A 21989-nucleotide genomic window follows, 5' to 3' on the forward strand; every position below is an offset into this window, starting at 1 on the left:
GATGGAAGATGAAAAATATAAACTGGAGAAATCATTTCAATTGGTTTATGTACATAATTTCAACATGATGATTAGACAAGATGTGGAGATATTAGACAAAAGAAAAAAGATTTATGACATATTTTGTGTATTTCACATACTGTTGAACCTGCCCATTATTTCACATACTGTAGAATCAAACCTTTCACACACTGTATAATCAAACCTTCCACACACTGTAGAATCAAACCTTTCACACACTGTAGAATCAAACCTTTCACATACTGTAGAATCAAACCTTTCACACACTGTAGAATAAAACCTTTCACATACTGTAGAATCAAACCTTTCACACACTGTAGAATCAAACCTTTCACACACTGTAGAATCAAACCTTTCACACACTGTAGAATCAAACCTTTCACACACTAGAATCTAACCATTCACATACTGTAGAATCAAACCTTTCACACACTGTAGAACCATGTCTCAATTGGCTGGAATATGTTCAACCTAAACTTATATCACTTTATTATATGGCATAAACATGTTTTGGTGAACAAATCTGGATTTCTTCTGTTAAATTTCTTAACACTTTGAATATATCTGACAATAAGGTACTGGATCTCTATTGAAAAGAAACAATTTAGAAAAAAATATGACTTTGCATGTAAAAGACATGTCAAAATAAACTTTCTCTAAAATATCTTGTTTTCAAAATTCTAGCAGTTGTCAGATATTAAAGTACATAATTATTTCATATATTTCATTTAAACATTTCAAGATAAATCATTTCAGTATTTGAAATACACAATAATTTGAAGATGAAATAAAGATAAGAGAAAGCACATGTATTACAAACACATATGTAATAGTAATAGCAGTCATTTCAAAAAAAGTCAACCCTGTTTTGCAGTATGTGAGACACACAATAATTTAGAGATAGAATAAAGACAAAAGAGCACACATGTATTACAAATACATATGTAATAGTAATAACAGTATATGTTAACCATATCAAAACCTGAAATAACCCTGTTGTTACTACTTGAACTTCTAGTAGAAGTATGTCCTTAACAACACTTTAATAACCCTGATTTGTGAATTTCCATTGCATGAAGTGTGTCCCAAACACTTGGCCCAAACTAGTCTGAATTTAAGTCAGATGCATGAAGGTATTGTTTAAATGATTTCTAACACTTTTGCAAAAATGTTTTCAAAGGAACACACACTTTACTATGAAACAGGTTCAAACAATAATCTCACCATTTCACTTTTATGAAACTGTCATTAAAACTGTTACTGTTGTTCAGCCATTATGATTGTATCTGTTACTGCAAACAATATTGAACAATGAATTAATGAGTCCATTGAAAAACCATGATGCCTTCTTGCAATCAACACCATCAATTCTGAGTTTAGCACAAGAGAAAGCACCTTTGTGTCGCACACCCATTTCTGCATATATATGTCTTCAGTCCCAACACCCGAGAGAGTTAGACCTTCTTGTATGCGACCATGGTGTCCACCTTGTGTATGGTTGTGGTGAAGGAGCGCAGGCGCACTTCTTCAGAGTCGGCAACAAACTGCGGCCCAGACTCTCCCCATGACTCAGGCACGTCCAGGTCTTTGTCCGTGTACACCAGAAGGTCAAAGCTGCCTGAAATACACCAACAAAATATGTTGGGGAAGTCAAGAGAGAAATCATACATCTGAACTGAGTTAACTCACTATGTAGTACTCTGTTGTTCTCTTGATGTTTTGGTTATATCGGAAAAAAAAATCGGAAATGTTGGGTTAGTAAGACATGTTTTGTATGTTGATTATTGCAGAATTTTCGTTATCTAGAAGTATTTCTTTAGGTCCAAACAATTTCAAGAAAGCAAGTTATGACTATACAACATTAAAAGATTTATATTGATAATTGTTTCTGTAACAAGAGTGTACTAACATATCATGGTCTTCAGGTAAAACTCTCATAATGGACTAGACGCACAGAATATATATGTACATATTGAGAGTATCAAATCTACATACAGGGTTCCTCTATGAGAGGGAGGAATGTAACAGAGGCAGTTATCTGGCGGATGACAGCCCGGATCCCCTCATGTATTTCCTTCTCAGACTTCTCCACGGGCTTCCTGAAACACCAAACAATATACAACAGTTAGAAATTGGTCTAGAACTTGGTCTAACACATTAATTAACAAAACACATTTGTAAACGCTTCAAAAATTATAATAAAATTGAAGTATTTAATATTATTATTGAACAATATTCCGCAGATAAAATGAGAAATCATTTGACAACCCTGTTTGAAAGTGTTTGGAACTTCCAAATACATGTACATGAATTTATGACTGGCATTTCTATATCATTTTAATTTGCTGGCAGTCATTTTCAAACTAAAAGCTGGTAAAATTGATTACCGGTATCACCTCCAATACTTAAATTACTCTTGAAACTCAATAATATTAGAGAGTAATCTCTTTGGCTTATGCTTTAATTCTCATACCAGAATGGTAGCTAGTATTATTGTCCGCAATTCAAGTAGCATGTGAATAATAATTTAACAAAAAAAATTAATATACACATGCTATTTATTACACTGTGCATTTCACAATATGGATGAACACCTAACCCTTGTGATGTGTGAAATTATATACAATTTAAGCTGTGCGCTTCTTTGGGAAATTAGAATTACAATAACCCAGGTAGTGGGTACAATTATTACTAGTATTTTAACTACATCATTCAATAATGGTTTAAGTAAAAACATGAATCAACAAGAGATGTTTGTCAAACATTATGCCCCCATGAGCGCCATGTTCTCAAGAATATTTGGACAAATGAATGAACTGACAGCTTTAAGGCAGTTTCAAGATTAATGATCATTCAAAGTATGGGGATTGTAGGTACAGTTTTAATCATATTCAGGTGATGACTTATCTTTGCAGGTAAACATATATCCTCTTAGCAGCAGGAAATAAGTTAATATCATGTAATTTTAATGATGACCAATATGAGTTGTGACCTTGACCTTTGACTGGTCACCCCCAACCTAAATATCAAGCTTGAGGGGCATGGGGGCAGGCATTGTCGACCAATCACACACACAAGATTTTTGCGTTCAAGGTCATTGTGACCTTGACCCGATGACCAATATGAGTTGTGACATTGACCTTTGACCTCAAAATCCATATGGGTCATCTACTGGTCACCCCCAACCTAAATATCAAGTTTGAGGGGCATTGGGACAGGAATTGTCGACCGATCTCACAGACAAGATTTTTGTATTCAAAGTCACTGTGACCTTGACCCGATGACCCCTTAAATTAATAGGGATCATCTATTATTCAGGCCCAACCTCCAAGTCAAGTTTGAGGGCCATGGGTGCAGGCATAGTATAGTTATCACTGGAACAACATTCAAGGTCACTGTGACCTTGACCTTTAACCTGATGACCCTTGAAATCAATAGGGTCATCTACTGGTCAGGCTCAACATCATAGTCAAGTTTGAGAGCCATGAGTGCAGGCATTGTCAAGTAATCACTTGGACATTTTAGCATTAAAATTCACTGTGACATTGACCTTTATCCCATAAAATCAGTACATGCCATCAACTGGTCAGGCCTAGCCTCAATGTTAAGTTTGATGGCCATAGATCCAGTAATTGTTGAGTTATCACTTGGACAAGCTTAGAATTGTTTTCCCAATTAAAGGTCACTGTGACCTTGACCTTTGACCCCTAAAATCAATAGGGGTCATCTACTTGTCAGACCCAACCTTCATGTCAAGTTGGCTGAGAATAGGTTAAGGAATTGCGGAGTTATCACTCGGACAAACCAACCAACATGTGCAAGGCAATATACCTCCTCTTCTTCGAAGGGGGGCATAATTACATTAGCAAATTAAGACAGGATAACTGATAATTCTCACGTTTCTGCAAGGACAGCTTTGTCACACTCGACGTCAAACTGCCATCGCTCCAGCACTTCATTGGCAGACAAACTCTTTATAACAACCACCAGCTTGCTGACAGTCTTGTTCATTAGCCACTCTGTAAAGGTCAGCAAGATTAGTAAAACCTGAAGGTATTATTTCCTTAAGGACAAGAACATTAAAGGTTTTCTTAAATATTTCAAAACCTTTAATGTTCTCGAGACAACCTTAAGGAAATAGTTATAATCACAATCAAAATAGATTACCATATAATGTATTGGAAATTGACTACTAATATTAAGTTAACATACTTCGTGCACTGTTATTATATAAGGGATGGCAACGAGTAGTAAAATTGGTACTCGAGTACTCTGACAATCTTCTGATCGAGCACTCGGGTACTCGATTACTTGGATAAATTTTATTGGTTTCCGGGAAAGACAAGTTTGTGTGTATAGGTATCATTCATGTACTTTGTGCGTTGGTTGAACATGTAACATTGGTCATTTTCATCTTTAAAATAAGAACGTCATTATGTACCTTAACAGAAAAAAATAACTAAAGAGAAAACAAAACAATGTTGTTTCATGCTTTTAATTTTACCTTTTCATTTCATTTTATACATAATTGAATTATTATGTTATGAAAAATCAAATGTCATAATTTCATTAAATCAAAGCGTAAAAAAATGCTGTGATCGATCTAAATTTTATTACCACATCATAAAAAAGACCCATCTGGATTAAAAAGCAGACGTTCTTGTGTATAATACACAGAAATATGGCAGGAATATCCATTACCCCCTCATAAAATTGTTTACAAAAAGAAAGCCGATATGTTTTTCCAGTATGAATAATGCAACTAGATTACCAAACGCTTGCATAAATATGTTTACCTGACCTAATTTATGACCAGAACCATGCTGGACATCAATCAGCTCCACAGAAAATTAACTCATCATTTTCTCAGCTACTTATAGTTTCTATTGTTTGCAAACAAACTATTATCTTCAAATAATTATAATTTTTATTGATTTTAATGGTAAATTGAACTGACATAACATATTTAATGATTTACGCATCAATACATTTGGGGATTTTCCATACAGTACTCGGCCTTGTGGTCTTATTTCGTCACAATGGGATATCACGCCTGCCATTGGCAATAGTAGGAAGTAATTACCTTCTAATTTTAGCAGGTGATATTTTCAAGGGAAAATCAATACCCAAAAGGTTAAGCTTTTGTTTTATAAACATCCGGAGTATTGGTTACAAAAAGAAAGATGCAATATTGAAATATGCGGGCGATGCGTTAACATCCAGTAGTGGATAGGGTCGGCCAGATGCGGCAACATCTGCTAATGGGCTATGTCGGCCAAACTTGTATACATGCGCTAAAGGGTTAATATGCATAATTCCTGATTTAAGACAACCAACAATTAATTGTGATAATCACTGCAAACAATACGCCCATTCTGGAATCATTGCTCATAACAGTCATTACTTATTTACTCGTCAACGTCCATTGTTCAGTGACCACCTCTACTTATTTGCTTGTCAAAGTTCATTGTTTAGTAAACACTCTTTAATTTGTAAACAATACAATAGTGTAGGCGATGTACTGCTATCAAAACTTAAAAACTTAACTGACACCAATGCATTTTGCAAATTAGGGCCCTTTGTTGACAGTTTGCAATTATCACAACAACTGTCAATAAATTTATTAGGGTCAATTGTGTACACAGCAGGGATTAGAAGGATCATAAATTGCCTTAATGAGAACGCGCCGGATCTGATACTTACGCCTGTAAATCATGTATTTGGTTTAATTCATAAATATTTTTTTTTTACTTTTTCGAGTACTCGAGTAGTGATTTGGCACTTGGGTACTCAGATGATTGATCAAGTACTTGAGTACTCGTTGCGATCCCCATATAATATACATTATTATAATATATGATATATTATATGTGTAGTGTGTGTGGGTTAGAACGAGCCGCCCGGTTAACTCAGTCGTTTAAAGGGCCATGGTAGCGTTCAGGCTGTTGTGAGTTCGAGCCTCTCACCGGACGCACTTTTCCTTCCAGGTTTACTTTACTGGTGACAGCAGTAAATGGCAGGAGTGCCTCCATTGGCCTTAATGGTTAATAAGGGGTGGAGTGCACTTTTCCTCCCGGGTTTACTTTATATCATATTTATTTAGCTGCCCTGTCAATCAGTGAATGAATTACCTTTGATTTGTGAGATGACCTTGGAAAGGTAATCTTTGATGGATTCATCTGTGTTCATGAGTAGTGTGAGACCATACTTCTGTTCACGGGTGAACATTTCAGGTGGATAGATTCCGCGCTGGTACAGGATGCTGTTGATTCCATAATCTGAAGTTGCAAAACAAGACAACTGGAGATAAAATAAAAAGCACTTCACACAACATATCTACAAATCAAATTTGAATTTCAGAAAGGTTAGTAGATTGATTTTGATTTTTATTGCAATATGTGTACAGCAGGGCTTCTAAAACTTTGGAACCTCAATCGGTCCAGACCCAGCGACAATCAGTCTTGACCCGGCGACAACCCCCCCCCACCGAAAAAAAGAAAGACCTGTTCAAAAGTCTGATTACTTGTCACACATTTATGCGACGTCTTTTCTGTAAATATTTTTTCGCGAAATCGCAATTCCTAAGAGGGTTCTAGAGCTGCATAGCCGATTCAGATAGTTATTGATACAAGCTTAATTCAAATGAGATTCTCATCGAGTTATGCGGCGTTTCTAGTAAGAACGACTGTGATCGTAAATAACTGTGGCTGTCGAAAAGTGGTCAGACGACAAAAAGTGAAACAGTATTAAGATTTATTTGCTTAATGCATCTACAGTTGGTCAACATTCACCTGATACTCTTGAATAATAATATATATCTAGATTTATAATCGGAGCTTCAAGCTATAAGTGTGATATCGACAACGATTTTTTCATTACTGCGAATTAAAATGACGTAAGCGGCGCACTCAGCTTCCAGACTATGTAGTTAATCAAGCGTGTCGCTGTTGATATCTATGACTAGGTTCGGATTAACAATGACATATATGCACATTTAAAAGAACAATCTAAATTTAACAGTTTGGTAATCAACAAACGGATATATCATGTAATGATCGACGACGACATAGCATATTCATATTGCCATGTGAAAATATGGACCGATTTTAACACTTAATCAGGATAGCTGCAAGCACACAATTAACACATAGTTTGTTTGATTGTGTCTTCCGCGACCTGCCAATACAGGTGATTGGACCGATTGCAAGCGTCTGCTAAATAACAGATAGGCTATAGAGTGATCAGTGTTGCGGAAAAAGCAGCTGGTCGCATTAGTCACATGGTAACTAAGACACTTTTATGACCTATTGGGGGTAGTTTTGAATGTGTGAATGACCCATGAATATTTGTGTATTACAATTTCTGCAACTTTTACTGGCCTAGTCGTTTTGGAACGCAATGCGGAGAAAAAAAAAATTGGACTCTTAAGGCCTAGTCCAAATAATTGTACGTTGACAGATTTTTTTTAACATTTTTGATATGGCAAATCCTTTACGTACAAATTGTTTTGTACCAAAAATGGGTAGTTGTTCCGATCGGGATTCCGGGTTAAAGCATATTGCGTCCATAAGATACCATAAAAACGGTCCCATAAAAACAAGAAATATTACTAGATAATGTTATTTTATATTAGTTTCATACGCAAAAAATAAATATCCAACTAATAATTATGAGTTTAACAGGTTTTCTTCATTTCATTCTGTCAAAACATAACGATATACACATGAATGGCACCTGCAAGGCTTCAGGGCACAATTTTAAACAATCGGAACATTACGGCCATGGCTGAGTTGTTGCGATTGTATTTACGAGGTCTACCGCGAAGCTTGTCGGAAGTGCCCTAGTTATAATAATTGGATCGAGTCGTTCCGCTTGGCATAATTGTTGTCAAGTGTCAGTCATCTTTTGTTTTATTGGAAAGGTAAACAATGTGTCTTAATCAAGTTAATGCATTAAATGCTTGTTTTGTGCAAAATAACTTTTCACTTACATGGTTAAATATGAATATAAACCTTTATGATCAATTTCAACCATACTTCACTTTATACAATTTCAATATTTTTCAAACAGCCCCGGTTTTTGCACAAACCCATTTAGACGTTAGGGATTGGAAGAATCCCGTATAACACATATATTATTTTAGATTACTCTAAGGCCTTGCATGTAAAAACATATTCAATAAGGTTTAGTCAAAACGTCATTTTGCTCAGATATCTTTCTAAAAGACATAGATGCATATCGGGTTAAAGGTAATAAAATTGGTAAAATTTTGCAGAGTGGAGTATGAAAGTTTTTTGTGCTGTTTTTGACTCGGGTTGTGATAGTTTACTATATTTGATTTCAAATACTACTTTACCAAAGAACTCGGCAACGATTTCAGTGGATCCCTTAAGAGTGATCGCGTTCTTTGATGCCGTTGCAGCCATTTTAACAGCAATTAGAAATGTAATTTAGATTTCGCTTTGAAAGTCCCGGGGTCAACATTTACTTCCGTTGTAAAATTTGCTAAAATAATATACCGAACAATGCCGTGCGATCTAGACATAACGTCTTATTGAAATTTGTCTCCTCTGTAGAAACGCCTGTACTGCTGTAGGCCAAAATTGTATACAATTACATTTTAAGACATTCTCAAAACAATATACATGTTATTTACAAAATGTAGAAGTGCTTTCATAAAGAACAACATAATATGGTACGAGGTCACTCTGATGTGGAACAGACTCCCAAAGAAATTAAGGTGCTCTTCAAAATATCCAGAACTAGGCACGATGCCGGCTGATCCGCACCAGGATATTGCCCTCATGTAAATACTCAATGTGGAAATTATATTTCAAATCTTCAAATAAAAACAGAAAATGAGGGTTATAAGCCGTTTTCTCACTGAATAGCTTTTATCCTTGAATTATAACAACTGGGCGAGATATTGTATTCAAAAACCAGAAGAGATCTTAGCGGGCATTTTGAAAATTTGAAAAATAATTATCAAACTTAAAGTTCAATGGCTCATGTTATTTTTCAAATTTCTTTATCCTAAACATCTATCGAACACACGTATACAACTACTTGTGTGTGTTTTTTCGGCATGTTCTGACCAAGATGTTACGAATATGATTTGGTAAATTCAATTTTTAACATTTTAAAAGTGGTATGCACTGATACTGTCAGGACAGTGTCCTTGCAGAGATGTGGATGGTTGCCTATAGCAAGGTAGCTATTGACCGAGCAAAGGAGCAACCGTATGTGTTTGTACATTACTGTTTCTTATAATGCCAGCAAAATCTACTGCTACGTTAAGTTACATGATGAATTAAGTACCTCTTTTAAAAGTACCTTTTCTAAGCAATACATTCTTAAGATTTTTTAGCACGTTATAGGAAAAGAAATTTAAGTGATAGATGATTTTACCAACAGCACTTTGATATATCGTGCTGTTATTCACATGCACATCTTTAAACTTTGGTCTGGTTAAAGTGTATACCATTATTATCTTAATTTAAAGTGGTATGTCAGCTGGCGAAGCTTGTGTGTGTGGGAGTTGATGCTGTACTTTTATAAAGTGCTCTAATCCATCCTACTATTTTGTAATTGTCTGCACGGTTAAAAATGATTTTTGTAATTACTAGTTCCCATGTGCAACCTATTTGTAACTACCGTATATGCTTTTATTTCCAGGGCACAAATTTATTGTTATATGTATGTTTGTAGGTCATGTCGAAAATTAGCTCTTTGAGCTAATGTTAATCATATACCCGATTTTAAATGAAGATTTTTGTATCTAGTGTAACACTTCATTTTTTCAAGGTGAAACGTTTATCTTTAATAAACTACACCAAACTAACATTCTTATATTTAACACATACATAGTTATATGATCTTTTCGTAAATCATGTCAACATGTAAATACGACGCATAACGGTAACTGATATTTTTTATATGCTGTTATAATAAGTAATACAGAAGAAAAACAACACACTAATTGTAACAGTAATCGGAGGTTGGACTTAACATCTATCTTTTAACATTCAATAAAATATTTCTAATAACAAGAGCTTCTTTGATATAACATATAAAATGCAACAAGAGCTTCTTTGATATAACATATAAAATGCCACTTAAATAAAATCATCCACTCAACCTTGTCATTTGATTTAAATTATTATTCAAAATGGATGTTTGTTATACATGTATATGTATTGATTTGGAATAAGAGTGTCACTTTAAGATATATTTTAGATGATGAATCCATGGGAATTTGCTTTTAAATAGCTGCTCACTATAGTGGACTGAAGAGTTGAACTCTTTCTAAAGCATCAATGTTGCCGTAGCCCCAAAGTTCCGCCCATAAACACGAAACAATTCGCGAACGCTATCAGGTTTTCTTACGGCAGTTTTATGCCACCACAAGAAACCGATAAAAAAAGAAACACCAAGATACAAAAACCAACACACAACGAACATATGATTTTTTCGTTGTAGTTTAAAAAAATATTTAAATGAATTTCTTTTTAGTTAAGATATGAAAATTTTAAGTATATAAAGCAAAATGGTATTCATTGTAGTAAGAAAGTCACGTGATATGCAAATTTCGTTGTGATATTGGGCACAATTTACATGGGACTGGGAGTGGGACTAAGATATAGTAAATTTATGGTTAAATTAAGATACATAAATGAATATCACATTTATTTCTATGCTTAAGCAGTTAAAACTTCTTAAAGCTGCACTCTCACAGATATACCATTTTTAAAACTTTTTTTTATTTTTTTGTCTTGGAAAGAGCATAATTTTGTCTGAATATCTGCAAACTAGTGATATGATTGCTGACAAAAAATCAGATCGTAGATTTTCATATTTCCGTTCGAAAATTAATGTTTTATGGCTTAATCCGTTGATAACGGTTTAAGAAAAAATCATAAAACATCAATTTTTGAACTTAAATATAAATATCTGCGATCATTTTTTGTCAGAAGTCTCATATAACTGGTTCCTATGGATTTTCGCAAAAATTGGTTCGTCCCAAGACAAAAAATAATGTCAAAACGTTCAATCTGTGAGATTTTGGAAATATATCATTTTATATAATTAGTTAATATAATCCTCCATGTTTCTTGTTTATGATTTTATGTATATATATCTTTGGCGTTCACCCAGTGCCATTAAACCGGGTTTATGTTTAAACTTTTTGCTACTGAGCTTGTTTCTGTAGCTTTTTTTCGCATAAATATTTAATTAATTTGCTTCTGTTATACGGACCCCGTTGTACTTCTAACATGTCTGTACGCAGTACAGTTTGATTATTCAGACCATTTTAGTCTTGCTAATTGTAGAGGACACAATCATGTGAATTTTATTTTGAATGCTAATTTTTGAAAGTAAATACCAATAAACTTGCTGTTATTACTATGTATCATTTTCTCATATAACATCTATCTTAAGTCATTTCCTAACTCATGTCAATTTCTTACGTAAAGTGTTTTACTGATCATATGATATAATAAGTTATTATTAATAACTAAATTATGCCTCAAAAATTTTCATTAATTTTATGTAATATACATACTTTTATGTTCAAAAACCTTGTATTGTTGTTTTATTTTTACCATTGATACTTCAGGACATCGACAAAGGTTAAGAAATTACTTAGGATGTTTAATGAATAGCAGCTCCATTTTTATTATTCAAGTCTACCCACTATCTTCTAGTAATGTAAAATACTTTTTTGTATGTATATCTAAATAATTTGTGTTAACCATGCTGACATTTTTCGCCACCAGTTTGATAAAACAATGCTTTTTGGCAAAAACAAACATACTCAGTACCGCAAAAACGAAAGTAAACTCTTAATTTAGACGCGCACAGGCTGTCACAAAGAAATTGGCATATTGCATGACTTTCAATAATACTATAATGCTTTATTTACTAATGATTTCCATTTATAAGTTAAGAAGTAATCATAAATGGTTTCAATACTTTTTAAAACAAAATAAACATACTGTTATTTTCATACAATATTTCAATTGAAGGCTAACTTATATTCATTTAAATAAAAGGAATTGATTAAACATTTGTCTTGACAGATTAAATGGGCGATTTTAGAGGTACCATTTTAAACCTCTGAACATGATCTACCTTTATACATTTATAACGCAGTAATTAACATTACAATGAAACTATTCTGTATAATTCAAAAGCATAAATGATGTAGTGTAACTGAAACGCAAGCAATGACAAAAGTGTCAATATTGACGTCAGTGGTACGTTTATCTAACTCAACACCTTAGGGGAGGGACCTTAGAAGATTTAGGGAGTGACCTATCCCTTTAAGTATATTATTTGATATGTTGCTATTTACAGATTGTTCTTATTTGAAGGTCAAATTTTAGCTGCTGTTTCTTTATAAGTGCTTCTGCATCACGCCATAGACACATTGTTTTTATGAACAGTTGCGCCAGTAAAATAAAGTAGGCCTATTGGGCATAGGTTTTTCTGGGACTACACTGGAGAGGTCGATAGTTGGAACATGTTGTTTAATCTTTAAGATTCTAGTCTTTTGTGATTTATTTAAATACAAAAAAATGTTTTGTGAAGAAGGAATAGAATATTTGGTAAGTAATATATTATTAAAACAAATGCAATTATATCGGAAGAAATTAAAAATATTTTTTAATGGAATTGGTGTTCGTACCCGTATGCATTCGAACCAAATGCAAGACAATGCAACTAACGTGTTATATGTGACTGCGTCAGTGAAACCAGACAACGCGAAAACTTTTTCTCCTTCACAGGACATTGCGACAGGTAAACACTTAAAGTTTACCTGTCGCAACAAATTTTTACCTGTCGCAATGTTACAAACAGTATTCGGTTACATCAGCCTAAACCTTGATTTTAAGCCTCTTTTTTAAATAAGTTTTCAAATTCCCCATTATAACAGGTTTAGATCGTTTTGGTTAGATTTGTCCTACAGTACTATAATAAATTACAAAAAAGCTAATCATCATGTAAAAAAATCAATATTCGAATCTTATGTCATAATTTTTTCTTCCCTTGCCTCCCAAAAAAACCCCTCATATCTGGTTCGCCTACCCATGGAACAGCTAGATCTTACTCTTTTAATTCATCTTTAAATTAAAGATACAGTACAGTTATAAAATGTAACGAATTGTACTACAAGTCAAACTCAGGCACAACATTTACGCAAAAACGAAAGTAGATTTCTTGTTATTGGCAATGTTAAACAGAGCGGAAAGGAAGTCAGCTCGGTATATTAATCATCATATTTAAATTGCCGGGAACCACTTCGCCGAAAATAAATACATTTTGTAATTTCCGAACATTTCCGTAAAATAAAAGTATTATAGTACGAGCTGAGATCGAAACCTTACGCGTTTTATCGGCTTTTACGGAAACATGTCGAAACGGGGTTTACAAATAGTGATACACGGATTAACACGCTGAATAATCATGATATAATAGTTAAAAATAACTCTGAACATTTATTTAGAAACTGAAAGTAAATTTTCCGAAAATTCAACGGTGCTGACTGTAATTTTTCACCGGACATTGTGACCGACCAAAACAAAAGTTTCGTCGGTCAAAATGGAAATATACCGGACATGTCCGACTGTCCGACGGACATTCGCATTGTCTGTGAAACAGCGGCAAAACTATTCGCTTACAGATTTTGAAAGATATTCTTTGTTTATATTCTCATGTTTAATTCAATTTCCATTAATATATCCAGCAATTTATTATTTAATAGTGTATTATAAATTACAAAATAATGTCATTTAATATTAAAACTATTTTTCACAGCAGTGGATTTGAACAAATAATAAATGAAAATGTTGATATTCAATTATTGATATTGATCTGCAACTTCCCTAGTCCAAATAATTGTACGTTGACGGATTTTTTTTAGATTTTTGATATGGCAAATCCTTCACGTACAAATTGTATCAAAAGTGGGTAGTTGTTCCGATCAGGATTCCGGGTTAAAGCATATAGCGTCTATAAAATATCATAAAAACAAGAAATATTACCAGATAATGTTATTTTATATTAGTTCTGTACACAAAAAATTAATATCCAACTTATAATTTTATGAGTTTGACGGCTTTTCTTCATTTCATTCTGTCAAAGCATAACGATATATACATGAAGGGCACCTGCAAGGCTTCAGGGCACAGTTTTAAATCGCTCGGAACATTTCGGCCATGGCCGAGTTATTACGATTGTATAACGAGGTCTATCTCGAAGCTTTGTCGGAGGAGGCCGAGTTATTACGAGTGTATCGAGTTGTTCCCCTTCGCATAATTGTTTTCTGTGTCAGTCAATTTTCGTTTTATTGGAAAGGTAAACAACTTGTTTTAATGCATTAAATGCTTGTTTAGTGCAAAATAGCATTTCACTTACATGGTAAAATATGAATATAACTCTTTATGATCAATTTCAACCATAAAATACTTCACTTAAAACAATTTCAATATTTTTAAAACACAGCCATTTTTTGCACATTCCCGTTTAGACGTTAGGGATTGGAAGAATCCCGTATAAAACGTCTAATATTTTAGACTACAACTTCCCTAACAAATGTAATCAGTCATGCCACGGACAAACAAGTTTACAGGTCTGGTTACGTGAGAGTACAATATTAATTGATATGTATGTGAATGTGTGATTTTACAGATTTTACAGTTTACAGTGTTTTACTTGGAGGGGGGGGGGGGGGGGTCATGTATGACATATTGTGTGTCTCACAGGGCTTGAATCTACAAATTTAGCAAAAATATTTGAGTACAATTCTTTTGACAAAAGAGTTGTACTCAAATATTTTTGCTAGTTAACTCCAATCGTAAACTCCAAATTTCACTCGCATTTGCGAGTGTGCAATTGATGCTAATTATGAGCCTTAAGGGGTCTGACAGATACATAGGTAAAAATGGGTGTCCCAAACTTAAAGTGACTCTCTTATTAAAAAAGATGACATACACCTGTATAACAAACATATTATTACTGATTACCAGATTATACCCGTGTATTTAGCTGAAAACGCAAATATTTAAATGATTGGTGAGTGCTTAAAGATTTACAGGATCATCTATCGTCACATAAGGTAGAAATACTGTGTTTTATGCACATTTCTTTCAAATAAAACATGATATCTTTCATAAGAACCATTGTTTTTAACATTAATTCATCCTTTTGGTATATTAAAACAATTGTATTTCTATTAATTGTGGTAAACTTTATTTGTGAGTAATAGTACAACTTTAAAGGTTGCTTCAGTCTGTTAAGCTTGTATTTAAACATTTCCACTGTTGTTTTCAGAGTGCACAGCAGTACTGGAATACAACTGACCCAGACTTCTCAGAATGTTTTCAGAAGACAGCATTGTTATGGTTTCCATGTGCTTTCTTGCTGTTGTTAGCGCCAGTCCGAATCTTGCTATTGGAACGCAGTCGTGACCAGCACATCATACCTTGGTCATGGCGCAGCAGGATAAAACTGGTAAGACTTTGTTAAACAATGTTATAAGTATTAGTTACTATTACCACTATGACTCCCAAAGTTAATCAAAATTATGCACTAGCCCGAAGCAACATTCAGTAAGTAGCGAGCATACAAGTCAATGTTGTAGTAATTAATCTGCAGGTTTTTGGCTCAGCCTCCAAAGATACTACTATTCAGAAATGGAAGTTGAAGTATGGACAAAAGAAACATTCTCAAATAATATGGTATTAAGTGCAGCTACAGAAATCTGGAATGATTCTTTTCTGATTAAATATCTTGTTTAACATTTTTTTATATGTATGGGAGGCCAAGTGTACAAATCCTGACAGTAAAAGTAAAAAGGGTAAATGAAAAACAATTATATATTTAGGGTTCAACATTAAGGCCAACCAAACGACATTCACGAGTTGATAGATCATCTGGTCTAGTTATGTCCGAGGCTAGCTAGCCATATTTGTCACTTTCTGAATTGGTCAAAGTTCAACGAAGCAATGTTTTCAAACACATCAAAATATTACTTTTCTCCCAGGTCGAGGCATTTTATCAAAAAGTTGTAATATTTATGGTGGGGCCTGATGCGCATGTTTATTTCTTTATCTAAATGCATGATTTGTTAATGTTGACAAAGAAACTGTATATATTCTAGTAAAGCAATGGGAGAAATGCATGTTTGCACTCTTTAGGTTAGTTTACATTGTGCTGAGCAAATGACAGCAATGTGTCTGAACAATTGATTAATTTGTTAAGCTATAGCTTGTTTTTATAGTATTATTCTTGATTGTACTTCAGGTTAATTTCTAGACATATAGGTATCATAGTTACTAAATTTTATCAGTACATGTATATTGCAATGGTTGAAATTTACACTAGCCTCCAAGCTCTGCACTGGTAAAATGTCTTGCTCAAATTCTTAATTCTATATAGCTGGGCTTCTTAAAAAAATTGATGCCGAGCAATAGTATATGAATTAGGGCTTGTTTTATCCAATAGTCTAATTTCCATGACTGATACCATGGCAAAATGTTTGTTAAGTTTATGCTAAGCGTATGCAAATAGTAACTGAAATAAGTTAAAGTGAATTTCAAATTATGGTACTTTTGAGTGTTAATCTAAGTTTGAATTTGTGTGTGATTTTATTTTATTTTTTTACACCTTTTTTTAATAGTATTAAGTGTCTTATTCAGTATATGTCAGGTCTAGTAGGTTTTCAAATGTTCTCGAACACTGGTCCAGCTCTCAAAAAAGTTTATGTCGAACCCTGCTTTAATGTGCTAGCATCCTCATTGTCAAAATAATTGCTTGTTTTTTTAAATGGTATTTTTCTTCCAAATTTTTATGTTAGAATCCTTAAAATAACATCTCATTGTATATATTCACCCACCTGATGCTCCCCTTAAAGATAACAAGTTCTAAGATTAATCTCATTAACTATAAGATAATTTTAAACCTTGATATGTGTTGTTGGTAATTGTATTTACTGCATACATTACCTCCATGTTATTAGTCACAAGTTGTGTAGGCTAGAGCGGTTTATGTTGCTTTAAGCGATGTTTTAACTTTATTATGATAAATTGTTAAAAAACTTATTTAATATCTGGCTGCTTGTTAACTTACACAAATTTATATAAACCTTAATTTATATATATTTTTAACATCACTCAATTTCCTCGTCAATCAAGGTTTTCGTTAAAAATGTCAAAGTTTGAAATGTAATTAATTTAGCCTTTTTCTTTTCTTAACTTTTTTTCTTATATGTCTGTCAATGTGCTCTGCTTAAAATCCTGTGTACAAGCATGTGAGAGAAAAATCAACATCCCCATTAATTGTAATAATATTCATAAAAACATATGTCAATGAAAAATACCGACAGGTTTGAAAATTGATTGGTCAACTTTTAAACAATTTAATAAATAATTTCATATGTAATTGTTTTAAATGTTTCCATTTATTTATTATCTTCTTGTTTGTGTGAAATTCCTGATGAAAGTGACAAGAGTAATGTCAAGTGTAGGTCATGAAATGGTTGAAATTCTTTCTGAAATGTGCTGGGAGCAATCTATTTTTTCATAGTGACTTATAGTTTTTTTCTAGGGTAAATCAAGGTCATTCATGAATGAAATAATCAAAAAACTGATTGTTAATGATCATGTTTCAGCGCAAAACTTGTAAGAAAAAGCATAAATAAATATGTCATAACGAAATGGAGGAAGACATTAATTGCCTGTTAATACAGAAGTTCAAAAGCTTTTTTCCTAATAGATTTGTTTGACTTCAGATTTTAAACACATAAGTGGAGTCATAACTCAGACACTGCAGGTTGTAAACTACTGACAAAACAGTATTGTTCTTGGCTTTTTCTGACATACTTTTGACTAAAGAGTGTTTTAAAGAGATCAGTTTTGTAATTTGATTTAACTAGTTGCTGTAATTATTTCCATGTCACATCTATCTGTTAATTTTCCCACATTGCATTACTATTTCGATGTTTAATCCTTTGGTTTCTTTCTGCAGATGTTCAAAATGTTGTAAAACAGACTTTTTTTAAACTCAAATGATGAGTAAACACTTCAAGGACTCTGATGGTCAAGTTGACTTCGGTGTTTACACTTGGCCAATAACAATCAAGGTTTTTTCAAAATTTCTGTTCATTGATTGTAGGTATACGTATAACTATTCTGACATATGCACCAAATACAAGCTGCCTAGAGTGTATAATAGTATGTGGACAGTGTATTTTTCCACCTAGGCTTCCTTGTTAAACACTTATCAGTAGTAAAAGGTAGCATATAATTGCATTTTTTGCCTGGGCCAATGACAATCAAGGATTTTTCAATTGCCTGTTTATACACATATTAACATAGATTGATTCTTACAATGCATAAAAAACATACCAAAACATTTCCAAAAAGAGTCAAAATTTGATGGTCTACAGAAAAAAGAGTGGGCTTCCACGGTCTACAGTTTTACAAGAGTTTTTTTTAAATTTTGGGCAATTGAAGATACATCTTTTTATTATATTATTATCTGTTTCTTAACCATTTTCATTATAATGCTTGTTTAATAATTTATAATATTTTGTAATAATCCTTTGGGTCCATATTTGGCTTCATATGTCCCCCACTATCTTTGTTCTAATATCAAAGCCTTTTTGTTTAATCTTTCTGGAATCCTTTTGACATTTCAATGATGTAATTGTTTATCAGTTGTCATCTGTTGCTCTGTATGCATGCCTAGTATGTTGTTACAGTTACTTTGGCTATCTTATATTGTTCTGTTATACAAAGTGCAGTCAAAAAGTTCCCATACTGCCTTTGTAGTGTTGTCAGTTTTTGGAATAGAAGATCTTAAATCACATCAAAATAAAGCAAAAACAACAGGACTTAACATTTATTTTTTATATATATCAATCACACATTAAAAATAATTTTTAACGTATCAAACACGCAAATCTAACACCATATGAATCTCATCCAATGGAAATGATGCAATGTTAACATTTGAAATTACGTTAAAGAAGACCCTTGTATGCTTGTCAACTTTTTTTTAAATCATTGGTTTTGAAGTTCAATACATTTTTTGTGTCGATCAACCCACATTTTAAAAATGCTTAACTTGATCGGTTTTCGTACATCCTCGGAAATGATGTGCTGTGCTTTTTTGTTACTGTTGGTTTCATTCCTGCTCTCACACAGTATTCAAAGACTGTCAGTTGCTCTGTTTGCTTTGCAAACTTCGACGTTACCACACCAGCGTCTTCTTCCGTTTTTTTCACACAATGCACACAAATTCATTAATTTTTAAGTGATGACGTTTGTTCTGCATGTGGTGTTTAGAAGTGATTGATTTTGTTAACAATAAGTAAAAATGCAATTAGAATATGTAGGTGACAAGTATCTTCAAAGACAGATGTCAAGATTGTGCAATATATAATCTGTCTCAACACACTGGGAACTTTTTCTCTGTACCTTGTATTAACCTTTGTGGTATTTACTTGTTACTTGTTTTCATCAGTTTTAAAGTAGCTGTAGTGTTAGAACCTAGTTGAAAGAGAATATTTCGACATTTAGCCTAATAAAACATCTTTGTTCATTTGTGTGCTAAAAATGTTGGTCATCCAGCTAGAAAATACAAGTTGAGAAAAGGTGTTAAGGACTTCCTTGAATTTTGTTATTGTTGAAGACTCCAACACAGACCATTGCAGGGGACAATCCCTTTAATGATAAACATGTCAACAGAAACGGAGCACAAGGAGCTTTATGGGATTGATTTATCAGATGTTGCCATGGTATCATAATCAGATAAACTGAGTAGCTATGGAATGATGACATTTGTCACCTTTTTATCAAAGTTTGTGACTCAAAAGTATTTGGACTGATTTGATTTAAATTTCAAATATTGTACTACCTTCCATCGGCTTTTCTCCAAAATCTATTCCAATATGTTGAGCCAATGTAATCTGGATAGACATTAGAGACATCATGACTTCACTGGAAAATATTCCAATGAAAAATGGTATTTCTTTGTTGATAATTAGATAGTTTTTGCTATTGTAAGCCTCACTTCAACTTGGTGTATATTCTTAACTTAAAGATATGTACCAAGATACAATCAGGCTTCAAATAACAAAAAATATACTTATCCTAGTATAAGCTTAACAATCTTAAGTGCTCATGATGTAATGCAACACTAGGAAGTGTGTTTATAACATCAATGTCATTTCCATAATATGACAATAGCCCTAGTCATAAATTGATGACAGTTTCAGCTGAATCTTGTTATGAAATTCCAAAAACATAACAATGCAAATGACTTACTTGTTATACATCTTTACCAAGGATTGTTTCTAAACTGAAAACTGTCATTACATAGAATGGGACAATGCAATTGACCAAAATGGCTAACTGTTTCCTTCATAGAATAGTGGCCACAATTCAGCTGCCCCTAGTTAATCCCCTCATTATCATTATATCGTTTTAGAGTAAAAAGCTGTGTCTATGAGGCCATGAACAGGGTTAAAAGTCTAATTACAATGAAGTGTTTCTAAATTGAAAACTGCCAGTACAAAAAATGGAACACTGCAAATGACTAACTTGTTAAAAGTCTATGGATTAATGTTCAGACTCATGTCTCTGCTAATGGGATTGCCGGACATATTCATATTCAATCGTTTAGAAGAGCTCTGACAACCAAAAATCTATTAAGCAGTATTACCAAACAGCCTAATTTCCATAAAGTTACAAAAAACAACGGCGGTATTTCCATTTAGTCATAAATTGGTTTTATTAAGTGAGTGACTAAGAAGCTATTGCATGGTCACTGACTAGTATAGGGGCATTTCACGCTGACTACCTAGAGTGCTTATTACTATTAATTTTCAATTTCATAAATGAACATGATTATTTCTGTAAACAGAGAAGCTTTCTACAATAAACTTTATAATAATTTCTTACACCAATGTATAACAAATAATATAGTTTAAAACTCTCTTCATATATTTTGGCACAATAGTCATGGCTTACTGGTGTTAATTGAGTACACTGGGATAGTGACTGATTTCATCCTCGGCTATGCCCTATTTTCCTTAACATACTAGTTAAAAGCCTCCATGTATATAATGAAGGTATATTTCTGGAACTTTGCAGGCGATGGCATCTGTGATTGTCTTGCTGGCGGCCCTTGACATCGGCTTCGCCACCTACGAACATTTCAATGGCAACAAGAACCCCATTGTCAACTTCCTGTCCCCTCTAGTCATAATACTTACTATGGTAAGAAATCTGCATTCTTGTTATATTAATAATCATATACCATGACTATCCATATACAAATATTCAGGATGAAAAGTTGGATGCAGAAGCTGGGATGTGATTATATGTAGAAGATATATTTTGTTTTGTATTGTGTACTTAAGAACATTTTGTACAACCTTGGTAATTTGTAGTCATCTCTTGCAATATTATTTGTTCTTTGGGAGGTTTATTAATTATGTATTGCCGGTATTTCCAATAAAAGTTAAAACTGTTTACCATATGCACTGGTTGGTAGATGTGTTAAACTTAGTGGTGAGAACTGTTAACGAACGTTGAATTATTGAAATGCACATTGTATGAATTTTGCAGGTAGTGTATGCGTTGGTGGTCCATTTTGAGCGCAAGAACAGCGTGAGGTCGTCCGGTTTCCTGTTCCTATTCTGGTTCCTTTTCTTCCTCATCTCCATTATAACATTCAGATCCAAGATCAGGGTCGCCTACTTACAGGTTAGTGGGTTGCCTCCATCTGTGACAGAGAGGGAGAGTTCTGAAGGATTCTAGAGACCAATGCATTATATATGTCATTTTCTGTGATTATTTTTGTAAATGTGTTCTCAGTTTGTTTTGATGCATTTCAGCAATATAAATTAAATTTTCATTTTGCTTGTTTGGAAACTTAATAATGATATTCTCATTTTTGCG

The 21989-nt window shown here is 33.4% G+C and overlaps 2 protein-coding genes across 3 annotated transcripts in view; one reads left to right on the forward strand and one right to left on the reverse strand.

Moving 5' to 3' along the window:
- Positions 1-31: 31 nt before the first annotated feature.
- LOC128212001 (mitotic spindle assembly checkpoint protein MAD2A-like) lies at positions 32-8509 on the reverse strand. The gene is made up of 5 exons (XM_052917215.1): positions 8378-8509; positions 6153-6299; positions 3920-4040; positions 2017-2120; positions 32-1639 (listed from the first exon to the last, which is right to left on the reverse strand). Exons 1-5 carry the CDS (start codon positions 8445-8447, stop codon positions 1476-1478), a joined length of 606 nt encoding a protein of 201 aa, XP_052773175.1. The 5' UTR covers positions 8448-8509; the 3' UTR covers positions 32-1475.
- Positions 8510-12501: 3992 nt separating this feature from the next.
- The window catches only part of LOC128211965 (multidrug resistance-associated protein 1-like), a 37965-nt gene continuing 28477 nt past the window's right edge, over positions 12502-21989 (forward strand). Inside the window, exons 1-4 of one of the 2 annotated variants that reach the window (XM_052917146.1) lie at positions 12502-12629; positions 15355-15534; positions 21180-21305; positions 21657-21794. In XM_052917146.1, the coding sequence (XP_052773106.1) occupies positions 12600-12629; positions 15355-15534; positions 21180-21305; positions 21657-21794 (474 nt within the window). In that variant the 5' untranslated portion in view covers positions 12502-12599. Of the gene's footprint in view, positions 12630-14302; positions 14380-15354; positions 15535-21179; positions 21306-21656; positions 21795-21989 lie in introns of those variants that run through there. The other variant, XM_052917156.1, reaches the window with a different exon arrangement.

Source organism: Mya arenaria, chromosome 2 (assembly GCF_026914265.1).
Source record: "Mya arenaria isolate MELC-2E11 chromosome 2, ASM2691426v1".
Taxonomy (NCBI): domain Eukaryota; kingdom Metazoa; phylum Mollusca; class Bivalvia; order Myida; family Myidae; genus Mya; species Mya arenaria.

Bases quoted from the DNA above. Each gene is read 5' to 3' on its own strand.
- LOC128212001 (XM_052917215.1), bottom strand. From the start codon at position 8,447: ATGGCTGCAACGGCATCAAAGAACGCGATCACTCTTAAGGGATCCACT. The intron at 6,300-8,377 runs GTAAAGTAGTAT...TTGCAACTTCAG, and splicing joins AATCGTTGCCGAGTTCTTTG to ATTATGGAATCAACAGCATC. The intron at 1,640-2,016 runs GTATGTAGATTT...GGTGTATTTCAG, and splicing joins CCCTCTCATAGAGGAACCCT to GCAGCTTTGACCTTCTGGTG.